This window comes from Amblyomma americanum, chromosome 10 (assembly GCF_052857255.1).
Source record: "Amblyomma americanum isolate KBUSLIRL-KWMA chromosome 10, ASM5285725v1, whole genome shotgun sequence".
Taxonomy (NCBI): domain Eukaryota; kingdom Metazoa; phylum Arthropoda; class Arachnida; order Ixodida; family Ixodidae; genus Amblyomma; species Amblyomma americanum.
In genome coordinates, this window is record NC_135506.1 from 37585543 (window position 1) to 37611084 (window position 25542).

Here is a 25542-nt window from a genome sequence, read left to right on the forward strand (position 1 = left end):
ATGTGTCCATTAGCTACAAGAGAACTTCAAAAACTATAAACCGCAAACTAATTTTCCCCTGAAGAAAGGCGCACCGAAAACCTGCTAGACCTCATCATCCGCCTGACGGCAAGTTTGCGACGGTCATAGTTACTTTTTCTGTGACTCCTTCATGTTGCTAGTTGCAAGAAATAAAAGTGAAATAAAATAAAATTTTATTCCAGGTAACTCTGCAGGTTGCCTCCTTAGAATCCCTTTAACCGGCTAGGTATACAATTGTTTAATAGAATTATAATTCTCCGCAGTTTAGCAGCGACCTTGGCTTTTCTTGTTTAGAGGGCCCAATTTCGGCTCAGTTGGCACATGGTATCCTAAATACTTGGTCAATATGTGAATAAGTTATTGATCGTTCAAACGAAATTTATACTTCAAATATGCCAGCAAACGCTGCAACTGAGGCTGAGCGCGCCATCTGCATTGAGCGACTCGCACCACGAGGTGTATTGATAGGCGGGTAGAAATAGAAAGCACGAAATAATTCTCATCAGATCACACATCTGCCGTATTGTAGTAGGAATTAGCCAGAAAATAGCTTTGCACTTGAAAACAAACTTCTTGGCCTTCTCGAACACTGAGCATGTCACCTGATCTGCTGCGTACCGTGCGTGAACAAGTTCCAACAGAGTGCAGTGAACAAGCTCCAACAGATGGCTCGACAGTCCACTGCGAGGTGCGTTGCGGTGCTAAGCTCAGGGAACACGAGCGTTCGATAGTCGTGAACAGAAGCTACGAAATCAAACGGCTGTTGCCATGGGGCTACGATGACGGGGGTCTTGTTCCCGTAGCTTATTATTTTCTCGTTTATACGGTGCTTTTCTTTTTGTGCTGCGCTCAAAGCAGGTGGATCGAACATTTGCAGATCGAAATACTGCAGGAGCGCGACGTGTCTCTCCGCACACGGCTGGGTGGTTTCGAGCGCTGGCTTGCGCACGGAATTTGCTGAGTTGTTAAGAACCGCGGATCCTCCGGCATTCAGGCTGTGTTCTAGAAGGACGTCACCTGCTGCAGTAAGCATCAGCCTCGCTGCCAAAAAAAAAAAACAAAATAAAAAACAGTGAGGTTCGTGAAGCTCCGCGTCTACCGTTCGGTGAGTTTACTTTGTAAACCTGTTTTACCTGATCAAGGAAACTGTGTGTGTGGTCCTGGAAACTGCCGAATACCCTCAACGTTCAATCATCAAAACGGGCACATCGGTTGTGAAGAATGGGTTAGGAGAGTATTTGCTAGCATTAAAATCTTGGGTGCTTTTCTGTCGCAAGATGACAACGCAGAAACGTCTGCTCTCAATTTCCTCTTTGCCAAAGTGCTCCACATCGACTTTAACATGCAGAATCCGACACAAAGCCAGCGCATCCAATTTACGCACTGTATTAGCCGTGTCAAAAAATGAATGGTCTTTTACAAAATGTACTTCTTGTTTCCCTTGAATTAATGTGTTGTTTTGGCGCGTAAAAAATTATAATCTAGTTTGTGTTTTTTGGAAAACATATTTCTGTGTCGGGCAACATGATACCCAAAAAATAACGCAGAAACGCTAAGGTCAAAACGAAGATATATGCCCAACACTTTTTCTGGTGTACGCCAGGGCAAGCCGCCACTCAGTCTGGGAATGAGCTGTGCAGGGCACGCCATTCTACGCCGCAGAATATGTCGAAATTTCGAAAACCGCAATTCAACGCAGAATCATTATGGTAGTTTTATGGAGCCCGCACACTTTATCCCCAAACCATAAAGTCTTAAAGCAGGCTGGGCTAGCTAAGGTAGCTCTTGTTGTCTTGGTATTTTCCTGTCAATATTTCCGCTCCTGCAATCTGTTCCTTCTTTTAAAGGCGATCTCAAGTAACAGTCTTCTGTGCACCGACAGGTGTGTCTTGGGGAGCAGTAAGACAATTTTTTGCAAATAAGCAAGAAAAAGAATGCTGACGATTACTTTACCTGTTTTGGGTTAGGGACCCGCGGAACTTCGCATCCATAGCTTTCCAAGGCTGGCGGCAAAATCAACGTTAAACACATACCGCGACCGACTGCATTCAACTTGCTGTCTTACTCAGATATAATGTTGTGGCTGGTTATGCGCTAGGCTAAGTTTGTTTGGGTACACAAGGACCATTTACAGCTGAGAAAATTGGATTTAAAAATATGTAGAGCTTCGCCTCAATCGATTGCAACATGCGACGTAACTATCGAAAGCTGCCTGCGATTACCTTTACGAAACGAATATCAGTTTAGCCTAGCCTGAGAGACCCCGTATAAAAATATGTACTGGCGTTATCGTGGTTCGGTCTTGAGAAAATGGCCGGTGATGGAGACAACTACAATTTGTAGCTTATAAAACGACGTTTTCAGTGAATATACCTTATTTGTGACCAGAAAGCAGTAGTAGCTCGACGCAGACCCATCTCTAAATAGCACATTCGATTCTGGCCGCAGCGGCTGCTACAGGCCCGTGTAGTTAGTGTGCGATGTCAGTGCACGTTAAACAAGCCCAGGTTGTCGAAATTTAGGCAGCCCTTCACCACGACATCTCTTGTAGCCTGAGTCGCTTCGGAACGTTAAGATCTCCGTAAATCAATCCAAATAGCACAAAGTGTCCTTTTACCTGTCGTTTCGCGGTTACGTGTAAATATATGGGACGACGCCTCCGTCTTTATCGTTTTGCATAGCGATACAGAAAAATTTAGTTTCGAAGATCGATGCACCCCTAGGATAGGGCATACATAAAACGCCTTCGGAGTAATGTTGAAGTTAAATGGAGCCCACTTGTAAGAACCACGATAGTCACGCGGATTACGCTTCTTGTACCCGGAGGCCGTATTAACTGTACTTCTCTTATTAAAGAAAATATACATTTTGACACAATTCGCTGTTATGTGTCTCTATTGTCCAGATATCGTAAACGTTGTTTTAGTCGCATGTCAATGACAGCTGCCACTCCCACGACAGACGCTTTTGCTAGGATAATTGGGAATGCGCAGGACATCTCAGCTGCGAATATTCCTCTTTATGTTGGCATACAGGATCCCCTAGGGCTATTTGGAGATACGTACGTGCATGAAAGTGCAAACTGCTTTCCACAGGCTCAAACCTTAAACATTCCAAAGCCCCCGGCAATTTATTGATTTTTATAGAATTTAGTTTCTCTTTGTGGCCCATTACTTGCACGTCAGTTAACAGTGACCACCTTTTAGAGAGGAAAAGACCCGTTCAAAACATCATTCCAAGTAGACTTGGGAGCCGCTTGTCAACTCAAACTTATAAAGATGTTTCTGCCGCTTTCTAATGCGTTCTCTATCGCATCGGCTGCATTCAATGCCTGCGAATTCTTGTAGAGATAAATCAGGCATATGTATCGTATGGCAAATGAAAATATGAGAATAAAAATAAGTATATAAAGAAGCGAAAAATTGGTAGGGTTATAACGTAGTTAATCCGAGGAAACATGTGAAAGCATATGTGTTTATCGTTGTTGGGCTCTTGCATTTGCTCTGGTGGGTTGTCGGCACGTCTGGCGACAATATTAGAATCAGGTTAAGCACTGGTCGTGGTTAAACTGATCTATGTTCGCTCTGCAGATGGAAGTGCATGAAGACGACGATGTGCAATGAACAGAACTATTGTGTGTTACGCTTTAACACGAGGCGTGATCAGCTGATCAGGATAGCATAGTGTTTTCGTGCAGTGGCCGGCGCAGCTGATCTGTTCGCGCCGCCGCGGGTTCAAAACCCAGTGGCGACATTATTCATTTCCGCACCCTCAAGACCAGGCACGCCAAAAGTCTGTGGGTTGAGTTTCACTCTGTAAATTAGTGCTTTTGCACTAAAATAAAATGGAACAAATTAAAGAACAATGTCAGTGTCTGAGAAGTGAGAAGCAAAGATGACTTCAATCCGCTGATCGGACGCATTCACGCTATCGGACGCATTCACGCCCTGAAGGCGAAGGTGAAGTGTGCCCCGAAAATTTTTAGCGTTGCCCCGATGACGACTTACGGCCGTTGAAGCGATGTAAACGTTATGGTTTGGAAAATTTTTCATTACATTTTTGTCGCATGCAGTGAAGCTTATTTTTTACGGTGTGCTATAACATGCAAAACTCACCTTTCTTACAACGACTAGCCGCCATAATACCCCGCTTCAAAGCTGATAAATAGAGGGAGCATTTGGGCGAATATTAATTTTTACACGGTTAAACTTCCTGCCATTTTGTGCTGGAAATAATGCATGTATGCCTACATATTCCATTGTGACCCATGCTTTTTCCTTTCATGGCTTCCCACAGCGATGTCTCCAGTCCTTGGTTATTGGAACATAAGAGGCATGGTGCAGCCCATACGCAACCTGCTAGTGTACGAGGGCATCGAGTTCGAAGACAAACGCTACAACTACGGTCCAGAGCCAGACTTCGACCGGGAAGAATGGTACGGGGAAAAGTTCTCCCTGGGCCTGAAGTTTTCCAACCTTCCGTACTATATCGACGACGACATCAAGATGACGCAGAGCGTCGCCATCATTCGCTATCTGGCTCGCCAGCACGACCTAGTTGCAAGGTACGTGGCGAAGTAGCTTGCGGTCATCACTTTTTACTGCCTTGTCTAGACCGCGGAATGCGCCAGCGACGATTACAGGCTTTACACAAGATGTAGTCAAACCACAAGGCTCGACTGTCTTTGTTATTGGAGCAGGTAAAAGTCGAGCGCATTCCTTTGTAGTACAAAGACATCGCTTGTTTTATTTCACTTGGCGTACCTTCTATCTAAACCGGCTTTATTATTTATCTTTCCTTTATTATTCATAATCTATTCTTGAAGATAATATTTATGTACAAATACTGTCGTTAGAACGGTGAGGCATAGCAGGATGAACATAATAGCCAAGCATAGAAGGACGCAAACAGGAATGTACACATTTAGTATCACGTACAAATATTCAAGCAAAATGGCCGAAATATTAATTTGTCACAAAACTGGTCAGTCCATGAACAAAATGATTAATAAGAAAATCCCATGGTTACCCATTCCACTTGTTCCACTGCTGAATTGTTGATTCAAAAAAACGATAAGGACTAAGGCAGTACTTAAAGCCATTCACATATCGTTATATTTGCATGATGTAGAGTGGCTATCACGCCAGTTAGCTTATGCTAAAGAGCAGATGGACATAGAGGAGATGCAAGCTGTGATGACGGTATTTTTATTTACGGGCCTTTTGAGTGTGATGAAAACGTTGTCTCATTGCCCTGTGCACCTGCAATCTAACTTATAAGTATTCAGCATTGTTAGGCATAAAACACGGTGATACCCCTGGTATAAACATCGATTGCTTTCTTGTTACGGGAAGAACGCGTAAGGAAGAGAACCAAAGCGCATTCATGCATTAGTCGCATTAAGGATTTGTGCGCTGTTAACGTGCCTTTTTTAGCCCAATGTTTTAATGTCAAACCTAAACATGTCAGAGTTGACCGAGGTTTGCAAAAGATGATATCCACATGACTTTACAATTCTAGCCTACATGTGAACTTGGCGCTAAGAAAACGATACCCGTTACGAGCTCATAACATTGACCCTTAGAATGATGCGTGCATTGGAAAGGAATCTCTATTTCTGTTAAAAAATAGCAGCAGGTTCCACAAACTACTTTTTTTATCAATTATAGCTCCCCTCCAAAAACTTGGAAAAATGTTTAGAAGCAGTTGCTTCTTGAGGTTAGCTATATATAGGATAACGTTAGAGTACATTAACCAGCTTACCATCGTGTTTTCACTACATTTATCAATAAACCTGATGGCGTCCTTATCAAAGGTAATAAACTGAAACGAAACCAGAAATAGCAGAAATAAAAGAAATGTTGTGCTCTTGATGACAGAGCTATCTATAGAAGGAGCTTGTTACGGCACATACGTCGAAAGCGTTCGCAACGTCGATAAAGGTGGCCCCAATCTGATGGGCCTTATGGGATTCTGATTCCTGGAATTGCGATCGTGACATATACAGCATGATCATAATATATAGAACATATATTTGTGCTCGTGTTAACGACACAATTTTGGGATAAGGATGATCGCCATACAGGACAAGGACATTTGTAGCATTGTTTTATTCAAAACACATAGAAAAATATGGCAGCCATTATTCCTACACCAAACATTTATTTCCAGTAATGCTTTGCTGGCAGCTAAAAATCGGCTCTTGCTTCGGGTCCTCTGATCGCGTCATGAACCTTGCTTTTAAGAGCGAAGGATCTACTTCCAGACAAAAGCAGTAAAAACCGGGCCACCGCTGAAGGCTTTGCCTTGGCTTTGAATGAATGAATTAAAGAAATATTGCCGTGACTTCACTGGCCACGGCATAATCCACCCATGGCCACGGGCATCAGCTTCTTTGGGGACTGCACGAGAGCCCTTTGAAGCAAGCGCAGCCTATCACGATTCCTGTTGAGCAGAAACACACTATCGCGCTGTCTATTGCACATCGTCGTCTTCACTTGCATCTGAGGCGCTGACAGATCAGAGCAGATTAACCTAGAACTCAGTTTAACCTGAACCTAATGTCGCAGCAAGACGTGCCGTCGACTCAGCAAATGAAAACTATGAGCCAACCAGGCTAAAGATATGCTTTCGCACTTCTACTCTGTTTAACTACGTTTGACATTGTAATAAATTACTGGTTAGGAGTTATTCTTTTGTTGTGATTCATATTTATGCAACTGTTGCTCCCTCTTGCCTTCTGACACTACAGTAACTTGACTGATTGTAATCTTGTGTTCGGACAGTGTCCTGCATTCTGTAGTACTTACGATTTTTAATTCATATAATGCCCTGTTCACAATACTTCTGTTTTCAGCGCGTAAATAAAGGTGCAATGTGTTTTTTCAACGGCTTTTGTAGCTTAGAGATTGAAATGTTTCTCGCAAGGAGGCAAGGCTTTGTCAGGCGTACATGAAACGCCTTTTGTCTCGTCATCCTTGGAAGAATATTCCCCTTTCAAACTTTCTTGCTCATGATGTGTACCTGCTTTCTAGCAAAAATAAAGTAAACTCTGAATTCCGAAAACGTTACCATGTGTTTCTCTTTTTTCATGTACCTGCGTCTCCCTTTTCACCTTTCCGCCGCGTGTGCTTTCTTGTGCAGGGACGAAGAAGAAACGCAGGAGTTGGACCAGCTGGAGCAGCACGCGCGTGACTTGGCGTGGAACCTGATTATGGCGGTCGCGTCGCCCAACTACGACGAGACTCGGCCCAAGTACGAACAAAGGATGGAGGGCATCCTTCAGCCCTGGGAAGAGCAGCTGCAAGAGAAGCTGTGGGTCCTCGGGGAGAGGCTCACATACGTGGACTTCCTTCTCTACGAGGCCCTAGACTGGAACTACGAGCTGAACGCGAATGCGTTCGAGAGTTTTCCAATATTTACGGCTTACTTGAAGCGATTTGAGGAGCTACCAAACGTCGAGGAGTACCTCAACTCCGACAGATACAGCAAATATCCGATCCTGGGACCAATGATTCAATGGGGCTTCGAGAAGGAGTAGTTGCGACTGGCTTGCATGTGGCCTTTTTCGCTCTCCTTTACGTAAATGTGCATAACTGTCGTTGAAATATATTTTGGCGCAAGCCTATGGGTGCAGAAAAGTTGTAACTCTGATCTTTCTGGTTATGTAAGTTTGAAAAGCCTTGCTACAAAAAAACAATAACCATGTCGCGGCATAGTTATTCGCACCAGCCTATAGATATTCTTCCTTAAATAAGTTTGTTTTCTATTAAGAATGGGTTAACTCTTTGCAAGCTACCCTTCTTTGTTGTGCCTTCTCACTTCAGACTTTTGACCCACGAGATTTAGCACTCTCGAAGCTACGCTAAGTTATTTCACTAAACAAACAACGGGAGTTGCTTTCTTCTAACGTAACTTGCTTAACGTCCTCACGATGCAAATTGTAAATTAAAACGGTATTCAGAGAACATAGAGCAGTTCCTTAGGGGGCTTGAGAAATAGGCATAGGCATGTCTGAGAAGTGTCGCCTTCTGTCCTGATTTGGAACCGCACTCGGCATATCAACATACAGTAAAGGGAAGAAGAGCAAGCAAAAGGAAAGTACAGAAAGTAATTCACAACATGAATGCAAAGCCATGGACAAAGCAACAAGCTTAGAACAACCGCCCCCAGGCAGAAGGGGAGCAGGATAGGTTGGTTTGGTTTATAGGGGTTTAACGTCCCAAAGCAACTCAGGCTATGAGAGACGCCGTAGTGAAGGGGCTCCGGAGATTTCGACTACCTGGGGTTCTTTAACGTGCACTGACATCGCACAGTACATGGGCCTCTAGAATTTCGCCTCCATCGAAATTCGACCGCCGCGGCCGGGATCGAACCCGCGTCTTTCGGGCCGGCAGCCGAGCGCCATAACCACTCAGCCACCGCGGCGGCTGGGGAGCAGGATAATAGCGGTGGTTAATGATTACCAGCAGAGAACTTTTACAGCGATGAAACAGTGTGCTAAATACCTAGGCTAACTTTCTCACGCATTTTGTGCCTCAGGGGATAAATTTATTGGTGCTGTGCTGCGATCTCTGGAGATCATAACTACATTCCTGCTTTCCTCGACCGCGAAGCACGATACAGCACGATTAGTTTACTTGCTTGCTTCCTTAAATGGTGCTTTTATGTTGGTGCAGCCACAATAAAAGCAATTGGTGTGCAGACGTCTCAGGGAATTTTCTTCCGTGCATTCGTCCAAATGCAGAAGCGATTGGAAGGAAGAAAATTTGTTAGAAGCTGACAGATAGAAAATCTCGCATTGCGTATCCTTTGTAAAAAAAATTTGCTGTGGGAATATTGCCCCTGTGCGATTAGTTCAGCGATTGCCTGTCTCGGGTATTTGAGGCTCGTATCTGCTTTCGCTGATGCCAAGTTTGTGTTAGATCAGGGTCGGCTAGTACACATACCTCCGTCTGACGTCTTTGCTGCTATACAGCCACGCCGATGCTTGCTTAGACCACGAAGCCTAAAAGCTTCATGTTGCCGCTGTCGACGGTCCATCTTTCTTTTCATCAATATTTTCTACTACTTATGAACCGACTTCTGATTTGTCTTGTTTTTTATTTTCTCTTCGATTGGATGAGCGGCGGACTGTAAAATGTAGCAACAGAGGGTAAATACCTGAGGAGAAGGGAAAAATTTCTGCCATTGTGGATGACTTGAGCTCCCAACCCCCATATATGTGGCTTAAACAGATCATTTTGTTCGTTTATTTGATTCCTTTAAAACAAACAAACAGAAAGACCTTTCGAATGATGTTTTTTTTTCAGTGGCGAAGCTTTTTCTCTTCTTCGCAAGACAGCTTTTAGTTTAAACTTACTCAAATGCATCGACGGTTGGCCGCGCCACAATAAAGGGACAAATTGCAAACTTCTATGTGATGAACGCAAATATCTAGCGCGAAGTGACGTACTTGTTGGTTAATCAGCAGTTGCAGTGTAACTAGAGAAAGAGGCTGGGAATCTTTGCCGACCCGCCGGGAATTCCGCTCCTTCTTCGTGAAAGAAGAAACACTAGCTGGCCGCTTCTTGCTCGTGCCGTTTGGTGGGCGTGTCAGCTCAGCTTTGCTTGTGCGTTCGATAACCTGCGTAAGGCTTTACTGCTGCGAAGAACGACCTTATCTGCGTCCCGGATTCCTGCCTGCCTTGCTTGGTGTCCGGTCCGGACCAAGAGACAAAGCTATCACCATGGAAGCGAGTGCGTACAAGTCATCCTTCTGCTTGTAGCGCCAAACCCGCCGCCGTGTCTCAGTTGCTATGGCGTTCGCTTGTTGAGCCAACAGCGTGGGACCAAAACCTCGCCACAGCGACAGCATAGCGATGAATCCAGGACTCAAAAGAGCCCGTGTACGGCTCGACCGATCTAAATGTGCGGATCATTGACAGGAGTTGGCGGGATCAGGTTTCGCAGAAGAAAATAATTCCTGTGCGTTCGCGGAAAGCATGTTAGTGAAAAAAACTGAATCTTGAGGGGATATGTCTGCTCCATTAAAAGGGAAAACATCAGTTGACGGACAAGTGTGTCAACGCAGAAACTTTTTTTTTCGTGCCTTTCCGCGTCGATCTTTCTCTCGTACGTATTTTTCTGTCGCGCTTTAGCAACCATGAATTCACATCCCACCAACTTTTGTCCTTGAGTGCATGTTGAGGAACCCCGGATGGCCGAAATTATTTCGAAGCCCTCCGTTACAGCTGGTCTTGAGGCATGCCTGCACCTTTGGCTGCACTTGAGCATACCTTTCACTGCCGCCAGGGTTGTTTTCTTTTATTTAGATGCCATCGTTAAATGCGTAGCATTTGCACTGATACGTGGTAGGAATAGTCTGAAGATTTAATATTTGCAACAATTGCGCCCGTAAAATGCCGCCGCGTTGGCTCAGTGGTTATGGCGATCCGCTGCTGACCCGACTGATGCGAGTCCAATCCTGCCCACGGCGGCCAAATTTCGATGGAGGTGAAATTCTAAATGCACGTGTGCTATGCAATGTCAGTGCATGTTAATGATAACCAGGAGGTAGAAATTTTCGGTGCCCTTCACTACGGCTTCCATCATAGCCTGAGCCACTTTGGGACGTCAAACACCCCTAAACCATAAAGCATGAACCTCACCAACAAAGGTATTTCAGTAGCACGACAATAAGAAAACAGCGAGAATTATAGTTTTTCATGGCAGTGTTATCCGGTTAACCTCCATCCTTATGGTTTCCTCCTTTGTTGAAATCTTTATTTGTGCTGTTGGAATTACAAGGTCCATTGATAGTGACCGCAATGATGATAGTCAGCAGGACCGCTCTATTAAGTCTTTGCTTTCCAATAACCAACCTCGGAGTAGTCTATTATGCCCAGTAAATCTAGAAGTGCAGTCTTGTGCTTCGCAGAAGTACCGACTGTGGTTGTGCAAGGGCGAAGGCTTTCCGCTACCAAACATAAGATAGAACGATCGAATGCTAGACCTGGCGGCCTCACCTCGCTAAAGCGTGCATGTTTTGCACTATGTGGGTGCATCTTCAAGCAGTACAAGCGAAATGTGAGTCATATTCTACGCTATACGGCGTTACCAATAGACTAGGTTCAGTGTGTGGACGTTACTTTTTCATACTATGCCAAAACATACGTTCCTAATAGAAGCTGCGTCTTTTTTCTTTTAACGAATTTGTCAAGGCAAGAACATATACGGTGGCTGCCACAACAATCTTTTATGATGAGAGGAACACTTTTCATCGCCATTAGAATGCAGTTCACAGCAGTTCTTCGTTTGTCTGAGCTCAAAAGTTGTGAAAGAGAAAGCCTAGAAGTGATAATTATAGCGCATCTCTACCAAATACCTCCCCCCCCCCCCCCCAAGTCTCGATAGTGCTCATGCAAGACTGTCGCAAACGTATCCGACAACGATACATTCCCTCGCGCAAGCATTTGACACAGCACTTCAGTGTTTAAAGCCCCGACATTCGAAGAAAGGAGGAGGCCTTCCGCGGTGGCTCTATGTATCTAGGAGCGAGCGTAAGGTTTGGGCAAAGAAAAAGCACACTTTCACACAAAAACGTTGCACCAAAAACTCGTTCCACAATTCGCCAGTCAATCTTCGGTGACACGCCCAGCGCGTTCATACAACCTGCAGGAACGGGATTTCCATGCATTCTATGAAGCGTACGAACAAGGTTCGATGCGTGGTCCCTATAACTTAAGCTGAACCATTTTCGTTAGCCTCCACGTTCTTGCCCATCGGTGAGTGCAGTTAAGACACAGCTGCTGTATACTTTTCTCTTGAGGGGTACTAGTAAACTGCCATTCATTTATGAGAGAACCTTTCATATGCGCTCCACCCCATTCTTATTCTTCTATTTATTTCCTTGTCGTGATCCGGATCAGCTGTCACTGCCTGCCCTAAGTAGACGTTAAGGACAACAAAGCGAGAAATAAAAAGAAAGGTGATAGCTGTAACGTTCAGAGACCGGAAACGGGCAGAGTGGGTGAGAGAACAAACGCGGGTTAATGATACCCTAGTCGAAATCAAGAGGAAGAAATAGACTTGGGCAGGGCATGCAATGCGAAGGCACGATAACCGCTGGTTCTTAAGCGTAACGGAGCAGAAGGCAAGCGTATCAGGGGGCGGCAGAAAGTTAGGTGGACGGATGAGATTAAGAAGTTGGTGGGCATACGGTTGACGCAGGTGGCAAAGGACAGAGTTAATTGGAGAAACATGGGAGAGGACAATGCCCTGCAGTGCTTGCAGTCAGGCGGATGATGATGATTACCACGCTTCTGGTTTCGGCACTTTGCTAATTCCCTTTTGTGGGCAATAGTATATCGCACTCAGTAGCCGGCACGCTACGGCGGATGTTTGAAGAGTAGGCATGCACTTACCTTTTTCGGTTAAACTCGATTCTCAAGAATTGAATTTGCGTACGTTTACCATTTCTTGCATTAAAACAAACACACAATAATAAAGGTAGCCCCTTGTGTTAGGTAGACCCTTCTGAATAAAGGTAGCGCCTTGCGATTATGTGAGAGCATAACATTAAATCACAGAACAGTAGGTATCTACGGATTTTGTAACTAGGGTATAGAAAAGGTGTGCTGGGAAGCGTCAGTAGGAAATGCGCAGCGAGCACGGTCCTCCATACGGAAAGTGATAAGCCCCGAGAAATGAACGTCGTGAGGAAGGAAACGTAAACATGACCTTTCAACTGCAATTTAATATGTGCTTGTAAGAGTATTCGGAGAACTGAAAATGTGATTGAGAATGCCTAACTAATCCTGCAATTAGATATGACATCGCCCTGCTTTTCACGCCCCTCATCATAACACCATTTTCATTTCAAGCCCTCCTGCCCCGTACGGGCCTTCCTTCTTAACAAGCTCTGAGTTTTTCCCCTTCTAGGTTCATCTTAAGAGACGCAGCAGTACGGTTGGTATAAAGAGTAATATTAATAATACTAATGTGAAAACGTTCAGAAAAGGGAACAAGAGTTTACCACAGGAACGAGGCACTGAAAGTGGCAGGGCAATTGCGTTCACTTATGGCAAGCAGACACTAAAGATACGAAGCACAAGCTTGATATAAGTCGTAGAATAAGAGTGTGGCAAAGTACATCTGCCAGGTACAAAATTTTTCAGAAATCCACGGTTCACCGAGCGCGAGCTCGGAACAGCAGTGGGGCAGAGACTGGTGAAGCCAGTGTCTCGGAAGCCCGCTGGTATGAACTGGAAAATTTTGCTTCCTAATAAAGGTATTAGCAAGCTTGGTGGGAGAGCCATTGGTCCAGGGCCGCTGTGGCTACTGCAGCGGTACAGGCCCGGTTGAAAATTCTGCGTTGATCTTCAAGCTGATCACTAGACTGTGCTGCCTCCCACTGCTCGCTTGTGGCGTTTTGTATGTGGGGGAGTTCAGCGGTGTGTTGCAGCCACATGTTATATGATAAAGGTTTGGTCTAACCCCGCACCAAAAGAAATTGGGTCTCGGTACTGGTGGTATGTGGCGCAAAACATAAAAACGATTAGAAATCTGTTGGTTTACAATTGTCTCTAGCGGCCACAATGCTCCATGCTGAGTTTTCAATGAGGTGTGGAATAGCGTAGTTGGGATCCTTGAAGATGCTCAAGGATTGCACCGTACGTGTGTATGATTGGCGTGGATTGGGATTCAACGTCAGCAGCTAGGTTGTGTGTCTGCGAGCTATGGCGTCGGCTGCTTGGTTCTAGTTAGGCCCTCGTGTCTTGAAGCCCATGTGGTGGTATATTGATTCACCTGAAGCTGAAATTTACTCAGTAAAACTAGTGTTTTTTAAAGTCAGCCGTTGGAGTAATTGCGGCAGGTTATTTGGGATTCGGAAATAATTGCAAAAAATCAGTGCCTACCGTTGTATTCGGCGATGGCGATAGCAATAGCTATCTGCTCGGCTCCCTTCCCGTTAAAGTTCCTCAAGGTGACACTGGTGACCACATGATAGGTAGCATCAACTATTGTGGCCACTATTGCTGTATGGTTGACGTAGCTACGCCCTCACTGGCATAGCCTGTGTTGCCAGCCTCCATTTTTCAATCGATTTGGCTTGGGCTGATCTGTTGCCTTGAAGGTGTTTAGTAATAAGAGACCGTGTAGGTGGCTCTTGTACGATCAAGGACGTCTGTTGTCTCCTTGATCTTTCTCACGCTGTCCGAGTAACTACGCCAGGTGAGAAGAGTGCCTCCTGTTTTAGATGAGACAACTCTTTCTGTGTGAACGACAATTTGGGTCTCTTGGAATTTATCTTAGGTGCTGCAGATTCCCAGGTCCTTTTGTTTGCACTTGGAGGTATTAGGCCGCGGGCCTAATACTTCTTGTATGCCTTCAGTAGGATGGCGTGTATTTGTTCTATCTCCGCCTTGTTGAGCTGCTCATATGGTAAGCTGTAGGTGGCTCTACAGAATACTATGGCCCTTTCTAGCCTAAGCTTGCCTTCTCTTTTAAGTCCTCTCCTGCAGTTGGGGACCCGGGAGGACCCTTGTCCAGCAGAGTTGGAGAAATGTTTGCGGGTGTGTTTTGCTCGCCCTTTAGAATGCGACTGCATCTCAAGAAACCGCAGTTTGCACTTCCGACATCGTCTTTCCTTCAAACTGAAGCTCTAGCTAGAAGAAGGTGTATCCGAACTTGTAGATTCAGGTGCCTGGACATTTCAGGAGAGCAATGAAGGCCGCACTGCTGCGTGTATTCGTCAAAGGCTTGTTCGTCTGCTTGCACATTTTCAATGCTGTCTCCGAGAGTTCCCTCGGTTATCAAGCCGGTGACGTCTACATGTAGTGCACGATATCCAGTCACACGGGGTATGGTATGGTACATTTATGATATGGTGTCCAATCACCTGGGGAAGGCTCGTAATTGCGATAGTGAAGATCAGGGGTGAAAGAACAGAGCCTTGTGATGTATTCCGGTTGGGAATCTTGAGTTGGGCTTCGCGGAGATTTCCAATCTCTATTGTCGTTGTCGTGTCAGTTATAAGTGCTTTATTATAGTTGCATATTCTGCTGCCGCTTCCCAGACGGCGCAGCCCATTCAGCACCGCATCATGGCGGACACTCTCGAACTTAGTGTGAAAGACTAGGGGTAGGATAATGTTGTCTCTGTACTTGGGAAGCATTTCCAAAACCTCTTCTTTGGAGTAGAATGTTCTGGGCGGACCGCCCCTGTCAGAGGCCAAACAGTCTTGGGCATTGAGGCATTGTCGTCGAACTAATTCTGGGGGCTCAGTTGGTTGAATACATACAGAGTTCGCATAGACACGATTTTAGGAAAATTGGTCGTACGCTGTGTAAATGTAGTGTCCTTTCTGGACTGGCTATCTTCACTTCACCGGGATGTTTCCAGGCCAAGGGGACTGCCCCAGCTTTCCATGCATCATTAAAGGAAGCCAAAAGGTCGGCAATTGCTACGGTGGCATAAAAAGTGAGGGAGATATAGTCAGCGTTGTTCTCGGGAGCCCGACGGCACATTGTTACTCAAAAACGTGTAGAGAAGAAAGCTGTGCCACCGCCATAGATAAGCACACATCTGTGACGTAAGACTGATGCGGTGGCGCTGCTTCCGCGGGATGGCATGAATAGGAGAAAACTTGGAGGTGAAAAGGAGGTTTAGTTTCCTTTGCAATACATGAAAGCAAATGTTTCCAAAGCACTTCTCTTGTTTCATCATGCATTGTGATGCCGTTTATTCGAGTACAGCAAGCAAATTAATCCTAGATCAGGTTCTGAAAGTGTTAAGCCGCATTCCGAAGTAGATGTGTTTTTAAAACTGCGGGAGTCTCCCGTCGCTGGGAGCACGAGCCGGATGTGTGACTCATAGAAACACATTTGAGCCAAAGATATCAGATTATATTTCTCATTTTACATAGCACCAATGTTTGTCAGTTGGCGAGTGCTTTGAAGAAGAGTGTGGCAAAGTACCCTTCGTATTTTCGAAGCTGTCTTCGTAAAACACCACGATAAATGTGTGTTGTGGTTCCAGACATACCAACAAAAGGCGCACTATCTGCTAGGTGTTACACAGAATCACGTAAGCTTCACGTGTAGTCCGGCAGGCTGCCGCATACACTCCATATGCTCACAAATGCATTCGTAAAAACAAGATATTTAGAGATCAGTACTGAAAAAGCAGTTTTCAAACAACCAAGGGCAAGTGCACGAAAGAAACCCACAGGCTGCAGCAGACGACGTCGCAGAGGACACATTGGCAGCCTCCGGCTCCGGCGTCCGAAAGCGCCACCTATGTGTGTGGTCATGGTGTTAGCCGTCTGCTACAGTACCCGGGAGCTCCGCGATTGGCGCGTGCTGCCAAAGCCGCAAAACTTTTGCGGGCGGTCAAGGACCGTTGGTTTGGCGCTAACGCGGCCTTCTCATAAAAAAAAAACAAAGCAATCGAGAAGACTTCTCGGGCGTTTCATCGGTGAAAAAACCTCTCAGCCCTCCTTTTTTCTTTTCAAAGACGTAGCCACCCCCATAGAATCGATTTTTTTGCGCCCATTGTAATCTGTCGTTTTAGATTAGAGGTTCGAAGTGGGATTCCTATTCCCCGAGTCTAGGATATTGTAATTTTTATTCTCGATTTTGCGACTTGATCTCTCCTCTTTCTCTATTTGCCTAGAATCCCAGCTGCACTCTTTGATGTTGATGGCATCATGCGAACTTTTCTTTCTTGCAACTGGTTGCTTTATTTTTCCAAAGCCGCCTCCTCTAGACGCATCCACTTAATTAGAGCACTGCGGAGTCTCTGAGGCAGTCAGTTTTCAGTACCGTCCAAGTTATCGTTCAAGTTTTGTGCCTGGAAGCTGCTATGACGGAACGTCAGCTGTTCCAGTAGCGCGGAATTTTCTAACAGGTATAAACTGGCTTCGATGTTCTTGAAATTTTTACTAGAGAACAGGATCCTGCACTCTCCTCAGACCCAGTCAACCATAATTTTTATAAAAGAAAAAACGAAAGCAATCGATAAGGTTCCTAGGTTGTACTATCGGTAAAAAAAGCTCAGACGTTGATACAATGCTACGCTGGTAGAAGTACCAGACATAGCTAAATTGCTAAAAATAAACTGAAATAAAAGTACTACGACTAATACAGTGAAATGCACAAAAGTTTCATCCTAAAATGACTACCTCCTCTGGATAGCAAAGTGCTCAAATTTATATTTCCTGCTGTCCTAAAATTCATAGCAGTTAGTCATATTTTTTGTCAAACACTCTGCCAAGCGGTCTTAAATTCGTAAGAGGATAAACATATAAATTTAACAAACATTGCTGTGAAGAGGAGCCTTGTTCTTTAAATGTTTCGAGTTTTCCAGCTGATACATGTCATTTTTACATATGTAGCAGTTTTATGTCGTTTTATTTTGCACAATATAACAAAGTCCGCAACCAACAATCGGTTTTCAGCTGAGATCGAGTGGAGCTGTCGCCTGACACACCATTGTCTTAAACCTTCATGACAACTTTCTGATATTACAAAGGTTTCTGCCACTTTAAGGATTCACGCATCCGGCACTGCGGTCGCCAAGTAGTGTATGAAGTACGTGCAGGAATTATTTGACAGGGGCGCCTTAGTCAGAAACGTTATAGTCCTTTCAGCGTTCTCTTATGCACGTAGACCTCAAGGTATACTTAACTTAAACCCATACATAAACCCGTTTATGTAGTTCTGTTCCGTCAAGTTCGCGGTATCCCAACACGAAATTCCTCAAACGCGCAATTGGCTTCTATGGTGAGACGGAAACCCTGAAAAAAAAAATCCGGAAAATTAAAGAAATAATAAAGCTAGCGAGAATGCAGTCGAAAGCCTCGTCATCTGGTCTCCTTTGGGCTTCCATAACGTACAGCAGCTCCTGGAGACACTACTGCGCAGATGTTCTGCACGCCCCTTCGTGCTCTACAGAGCCGCGCAAAAGAATACCAGATATCGCTGGTACCAGGAAACAGTGTTCTAGTCTGAAAGTTCTACATTCCAAGAGTGGCTCATTATCACCAACTTTGACTTATAGAGAGCTGCTTCCACCACTAGAGGATCGGAGGATTGGAAGATCTTTTCCCAGCAGCATATTTGTGTCTCTGAAAAGGTAAACTGTCTCGTAGGCGTGAAGGAAGTCAGGCACACAGCGAAGAGGGCTTACAATAGATAATGTTAATTGGGCAGTCGTTCACCCAAAAAGAACTTACTGACACGGCGACGGCGATATGCAACAAGCAAGTGCGGCGGAGGTCGAACAGGTTACCCGCCGCTCTCGTCTGTGATAGTTTAAAGCTGACAAACAACTTTCGAGATGCGGCGTGCAAAGCAGTCTCCAGCAACGTAGAACCGGTTCCGCCAGTGTGCGACCGGTCGAGATGAGTCTGATTGCAACTCGCATCACTGACATAGGATCTAGGCCTAATGCCGGCGGCAGTGAGAAGTAAACGAAGGAACATAACGAAGCTTTGCACAAATATTCCTCTTGCAATGATAGACGTGCCGCTAATCTCTCCTGCTAGCGGAGCGAAATATGATAATTTGCACTACGCATCAATGTAACTCTAGAGAAAGAAGCACCTGGGCGGCTGCGTTAAGCTTCTTATGAGAAACTCTACGTGGCATTCACCGCCAGTAATACTTAAGTAAAGTTCACATGTGGAAGTTTTTGAAGGAAGAAAAACTCGAGCCCGCTTTCACTTGTGACTGTACGCGCATCATATTGTGCGCGTATAGTCCAGCATTCTGTTCTCTCACATAATCTTAAGCGTAAAGCTGGTATCCTAACTTTTGTAATAAACTGCTCTCGCTTTAGATAAAAAAAATCACAAAGCGTTCATTGTGTGCCTTCATGTTTTGCGCATTTGTAGAGTACTCGCTTTGGTAGCACCCCCTTGCCCTTCCTGGGTCTCAGTTCAAGAGAGCGCATAATCGCTATCGCACTACGCTCTCGACGCGTCTGTCATTAGAGCACGCTTTTCGGTTTACGTTATTTTATCGTTCAAATAATTCCCTTTGTGACGCCGACTGATAGCAATTTTGTCTCTCTTATCTCCCATTTAGGTGAGATGTCATCGATGACCGAGACGGGTGCGTATGCGATTTTTCTCTCTCCTTTTTACGCACAACCTACCATGGTGGCACAGCAGCTTAGGCGATTTACTGCAGACGATGAGGTTTCGGAGCAGGAAGTCGCATACTGCCGGGCCTCTTTTCGATGGCGACTAAATGAAAGTACGCCCGAGCACCCTCTTTGATGTCGCCACATAGACCCCGTGCAGACTCAAATCATTAAACTCTGCCTAGTGCACCTCCGACCAGGAGGCAGCCCATAGCTGTTATATACGAGCCTTATATAGATCAATATAGAGCCTGTGGCGCTCATACGAAAGAAGCCTTGTGGTTGGTTGCTGTGAAAAGCGTGCTGCTTTTACTTAGAAATGAGTACTCGCGATATTTACGAAATGAATACCAATGGGTGATGCGGCTTTGTTAACAACAAGAAGTAGGTGCAGCATGCGTGAAATCGAGTCACCGCGGCTATATTTTTTTTTTGGTTAAGGATCCTCGACCATAGCCTCGACTCTGAGCTTTGATCAAGGGTGGCATTATATTTTGCGTCTTTGCACCTCGGTGCACACAAAAGCTAGTCACCCCATGACGCGGCCTTCGATTTTGAGAACCCTGATAGGCACTGGCCTTGCGCTCTTCTTTTGTGATTACCGCAGGAACCAGGATTTTTTTCATTTTTTAGCAACATGACAGTTTTAGCAAAGGAAAAAAGCCACGCTTCTGTGATATTGTGCAGGTTATTTTAGTGCTGCTGGTTTCTTCACACGCCCTAAGTAATATTAATTACCAGTTTATTTCGTTTACATTTTATCGCCTTCATATTGAAATTAATTGATAACTCCTTGGCAGGAAACGTTTCGCATTGTAGCCTGAATTTGCCTCCATCCAGATGCCTAAAATGTTCTGCCGTGCGAAGACGCACACGTGTTTTACAAGTGGGAGCCCATGTTTGGGAAACTTGCACTATAGGTGTTTTGAGGCGTGAAAAAAAATCTGTACATTTCAATGTTTCAATTAGTTGCAGCACAAATAGGAAACTAATTCAGGAAAGCAATATCAATTAAGGCGACAAGACAAGTTTTGTAAATGCACTACAATTGCTTTCTCTCTATCGCGATGCGCATAACAATGCCTTTCGTGGCGTTCACAGTAGATAAAAGCTTATCTCTAGGGACGCCTTCAAGTGAGATTCTTAGACATTTTTCTGACTTTGACTCATCCTGAGGGTAAAAAATTCAATGGTGATAAAGGGGGAAGAACAAACACACCAGGCTTTGGTTCCACCTTCCCGATCCATTGGTTGGGAAAGACCTCGTCCGTTAATTGCCAAACCGATGAAGAAAAATGTGACTGGGCTCCGTGCTGCAAGCGACACAGTTTTTGGACAAATCAGAGAAAAAATCAAAGGTAAATTCAGAGGCGACGCCCTTTAGAACGCAGACTGTGTACTTCTTTTCAGTAAATTTTCTGTCAGTCAAGTAAGAGCCGGCAGCACGGCTGTCACAAATGCCCCACCAAACGTTTGCTCACCGTCTTGCCTGGTCCTTGCTCACGTAGCCTGTCAGCTCTGGCCGCACCAATAACAGACTGTGTGTAAAGAACATTCGAAGCCCAGCAAAATTGGGCTGGTCAATTCTGGCCCATCGTCGATTACAATCAGGTACCACTTGCAAAATTTTAGCCATATCTGACAGTCACTTGTTTTCCGCTCCTGGTGTAGACACTAATGATATGGTTTGCAGATGTCTTGAATGTAATTTTATAGTGCAGAAGCCGGGCTCGTTTCCTATGCGCCAGCAATTTTCCTGATCTTGTTTCCTGTTTGACAGAGATATACGCAACGATATCGCTATCAGAATACTCAGTAGCACTGGCCGGTCACTTGCTTTCATGTACATGGACTCATCTAGTAAAAAAAAAAAAGCTACTAACCTCGATAACAGTGGAACCTGTCGGAACAGGATGGCCAAGATATTGGGCAGCATGCACTCTGGACGAGAACTGCCCGTCCTTTTGCGCGCTCACATAAACGATCCCAATGCTTACCTTTTCGGTAACGGAGTATGGCAGTTTCACTGGAGCAGTCATTCTCACAATATTCACGATGTGACATTCAAGTTTTTTTCTGTTGAAGGGCGGGGCAACACTTCCGTTCATTTAAATAATTTGAGGCTCCGTCCCTACAATAGAAAAGTCGCCCACGCGCAACCAAAAGCAACGCTTCAATGGTAAACGGGAAAGCTTTTTGTCAAGCTTGTTATGCAAATCATATGAACTACTGATTTATAGCCTACAGCCACTCCCGCGTAAGCTCTCTTTCGCGCAAGAAACGTTCCTTTGATGCACATCGTAACACGCAGAGGTTATACACGAACAGTTGCACCTGGTGACTGAATGAACGGATGATGACGCCTCACATTTAGCCTGCCTGGCAGTTGCTGCTTTCTGGCTCCTCTTGTCAGGACTGTGAAAATAGATGGCCGCGTCTTTGGCAATCGCTTAGATTGTTTCATTGCGCAGAGCGCCGAAGAAAGACATAACGCCTCCCGCATTCTAATCTAGGCCTCAAAACTGCCTTGTCAGGGCAATTACCACTTCAATCTAATTGGGCGCTGCGGTCTATCGTTTTGCATGAGATATGCTGCGGTCATCATGCGCTGAGTTTTGATTTTGTGCGGAAAAAATACGTTTTGTAGTACGGTGAAAGTATAGAAAATTACTTTCTTCCCTTTGAAAACTATGCAAAAGTGTCTCCTCTGGGATACAAAATAGCTATTTTACAATAGACCCCAAACTTTGTTGAAAAGTTAGGCAGTAAATTTTAGTTAATCAGCCAGCTCATGCCATAGAGAGGGTGGGTAGATCGTTCTTGATCAACACAAGGTGAACAAGGCAGGCCAAATCATCTGGGTGCTTGCCAACGTTTCGACAAGTAGACTGGTCTTCGTCTGGGCAAATGGTTCAGCACTGGCAGAGTTGACAAAAGGGTCTTTACTCATTACCACGTTTTCATAATTACTGACGTCTGCCGCAGCATATATCTTTCTTTTGTAGAGGTGTTGGTTTTACTCGAAAACTTTGCTTTTAAGCATTGCTGAAAGTGTTCGCTGAAACAACTGGTATAACATCGCTCGTTACAACGCATCGAAAATTTTATCCGTTGCGGTGTTAGCGTACTAAGGGGTAGAATTGAAACGCCAATACAGGGCAGCACAGCTCCGTGCTGCCGCGCTTCGGATTAAAATTTAGAGATGGAGAGAAACTCAGATATTCCCGCTTCACCTGTTTTAAAAACTAATAATAATAATAATTAATAATTGGTTTTTAGTGTAATGGAAATGGCGCAGTATTTAAAAAAGTGGCAAGAATGCAGTTTCATTTCTCTACCTTGATTAGAGGTATACAGGTTTCCAGCTGCCTATCCGCCACAGGGCCGCGATGTTAACACCGTCAAACTTGCCAGATAGAAGGAAATTGGTTGCACAAAGCTGCAGTAAAGAAATAAGCGATCGGTTCCAGCGACGGTTCTCGGATGGTGGGGCTGCTTCGTTTTCTTGAAATCGTACTGTACGGCATAGTCTCAAAAAATTTGAACTGGGAAAAGTCTGCGCCATGGCATAAAAGGGAGAAAGCAAGGTCGGGCTAGTGCTGCAGCATCACGACTTGCAACAGACCGCGTGGAAGGCTATTGGAGGGCCAGTATTGAGAACGGCGGGCTTTGTAATGAGTTATCTGTAGAGCTCCAATAATCGCGTTGGCGTGTGAGGCCTGAGTTTGTAAGAGGCAAAGGGAGTAGAGAGAAATCTTCTCTTCAATTTCAGAGAAGAGAAAGGAAAGAGAGAGACTAACCACCTCCCGAAGCCGATGGGGACGCCTAAGCTCCCGTCACCTCTTCCCTTTCCCTTGTTTCTCCCCCTCATCTCACTTAAGGTGAAAAAATAATTTCGCTCCATCGCTTTAGCACTCGCAGCCTGTTACACCCTCTGCCTCTTCTCTTCCACTTTTTCAACTCCTTCGGTGCCATAAATGTGGAGAGACGATACCTCTCTCTCCACTTTGTCACCTGCTGCCGAGGCAGGTGCTGGGGGCAAGTAGCGGGAGGCACTGCGCACGCTAGTCCTTGCGCTGATGGCGACACCAGCACGACGCCGACGACGGTGGCAAACTTAGGAACTAGGTAATAACAGCTCACACTATAAAAAAAGCCTTTCAAATAATGCAAAAAGAAAAAGCAGCGTGTGACCATCAAGCAACTGCTGATAGGCAGCGAATAGTAGGGAGTTGGTCTTTGAATGACAAGCCATTCATAATGCCTCGGCCTAGACCATACAGAAAGTTTACAATGCTAATTAAATACTAACAAGAAAGGCAATATAAGTGACTTGATATATTACTTCTTTCACTGCTTATAAATTATTTTGTGCTGACAAAGTATTTACTAAGGTAATTGCCAATAGAATTGGCAATTACCTATGGGCTAATTGCCTATATCTTATTCGCTATTTACATATTGGCTAATTACCTATAGGCTTATTGGATAAACACCAATAGATAGCCATAGCTCCATTCAACTGGAGTTCCAGAATATACAGGTAGATATACCCAATATATAACAAACACGTGTGTACATTTTTCGTGCATTGCAAGAAAGTATATGATACAGTTGGAGCGCGAGAAATCTTGCAGGAACTTAGTGTTATGGAGAAGCCTCTGCACCATGTAGTTGAAAATGTTTACGTACGCTTGCACGCTATCACCATACTTCACTAGGAAGGCTGCCAGGCAGGGAGGCATATCCTCTTCACTACTACTTTCCGTGTGGTTACAAGAAGTGTTCAGAGAATTTATTTTGGAACAGGTTTGATAACCGTTAATAGAGAAAAACACAGTTATATGGAACTTTGCTGGTACATTTGTGCTGCTAGTAACTAAGCAGGGCAACAGTACAGCGTGAGAGAAAAACACAGTTATATGGAACTTTGCTGGTACATTTGTGCTGCTAGTAACTAAGCAGGGCAACAGTACAGCGTGACTTCGGAACGAGGAAGTAAAAAACTATGAAGGGTCTAAAGTTAACTTGAGGAAAAAATTGTCTCAAGCAAGAGTTGGCAGTGAACCAGCGAGAGTATAAAAGGCCTGCTCAGGAAAGCGGAAGAAGAAATTGAAGGCACGAAAGTCAAATACCTAAAAGAATAATAATGAAAAGCAGGGTATTTCGGAGGACCCCTTTCGACGAGTAACAAATATCCTGTACCTGCGAAAAGAAAAATATTTTTGTTTGGTTTTATAATGTAATTATACCCTTAAAGTGCAAACTTACAAAAAAGGTTTCGCTTGAAAAAAAAAACACGACAGTGCAGTGAGCGATAGAAAATAAACCTGTCGTTCTAGCGTTAATAAACAGAAGAGAGCTGAGTGGTACTAGAAAAAAAATCGAGGGTATGATATTCTGACTAAAATCAAGGAAGTTAAATCGCCATGGGGAAGACACCGTGAACTCTGGGATTGTTTTGCCACGCTTCTCCCGCGTATAAAGAAACTTTCTAGCTACTCCGCACCATAAAAAAAAAAACTACGTCCACTCCGAGTCTTTCTCCAACTTTTCTATAACATAAGTGAGATTTTATGAATGTACGGAATGACCGCCACTCGCTTTCTTGCTTGAGATTAAGTGCTCGGAGTGATAATTGGGGAACATTTAATGTTTTCAGCAACACATCGGCAGCAGACGAAAGAACGTCGAGTGGAAAGCCAGAACCAATAAGCCTATTCACTCGACTGCTAAAACTTGATTCTGTTTCATGCACACAGGATTTAATGAAGGTACTTTGAAGTTGAGTCTGAACAAGCTGTAATCGCCAACTCCCGTCAATGACCCAGTTTTTCAAGGTTTCAGACCTTGTTATGCTTGGTTTAACAGCAGAAGGCGCGCAGAGCACTACAGCCGTGAACATACCGAGTTGTTTTAACTGGCACAAAAAAATGCATTTCCTCGCTCCAGTGACGTCGAAGAAAGGTTGCATGCTTAATTGAATTTCCATCCTCGTTGGACGCGGATGCTACTACGGCCATTCCACATCAACGGCTGCAAGGCTGCCAAGCCGTGTTCACTAACGCCTCGAGAAGACTCATTGGTTTTAATCGTGGTTTTTACGAAAGCTCTTTTTCTTTTCATTGTAGGAACTAGTGAACAAGGTAAGCCCTGTGTCGCCTTCATGTTTTATAGCAGACAGCGTTTAATATTTGGAAGCCTGTACACCTTTTTCTGGCCGATCTTTTCCAAGACCGGTATTGTTTTCTTGGAATAATTGAAAAGAAAGCATTAGTGTTTTCCGTGTTTTAACTCTCAAACAATTTACATACACTGTGATAGTTTTCGTGTGGAGAAGTCCTTGAATTTTCAAATCCCGCGGGAAAAGCGGCATTCACAAGAAAAAGAGCC

The 25542-nt window shown here is 44.6% G+C and overlaps 1 protein-coding gene and 1 long non-coding RNA gene across 2 annotated transcripts; both read left to right on the forward strand.

Moving 5' to 3' along the window:
- The first annotated feature begins 963 nt into the window (after positions 1-963).
- Positions 964-8099, forward strand: LOC144106640 (glutathione S-transferase-like). Its single transcript, XM_077639480.1, has 3 exons — positions 964-1126; positions 4318-4585; positions 7165-8099. Exons 2-3 carry the CDS (start codon positions 4320-4322, stop codon positions 7559-7561), a joined length of 663 nt encoding a protein of 220 aa, XP_077495606.1. The 5' UTR covers positions 964-1126; positions 4318-4319; the 3' UTR covers positions 7562-8099.
- A 1496-nt stretch (positions 8100-9595) lies between these two features.
- LOC144106697 (uncharacterized) lies at positions 9596-25295 on the forward strand. Its single transcript, XR_013309096.1, has 3 exons — positions 9596-9759; positions 19092-19118; positions 25281-25295. It is a non-coding gene; the product is annotated as an uncharacterized LOC144106697 (long non-coding RNA).
- The last annotated feature ends 247 nt before the right edge of the window (positions 25296-25542 follow it).

Bases quoted from the DNA above. Each gene is read 5' to 3' on its own strand.
- LOC144106640 (XM_077639480.1), top strand. From the start codon at position 4,320: ATGTCTCCAGTCCTTGGTTATTGGAACATAAGAGGCATGGTGCAGCCC. The intron at 4,586-7,164 runs GTACGTGGCGAA...TTTCTTGTGCAG, and splicing joins CAGCACGACCTAGTTGCAAG to GGACGAAGAAGAAACGCAGG.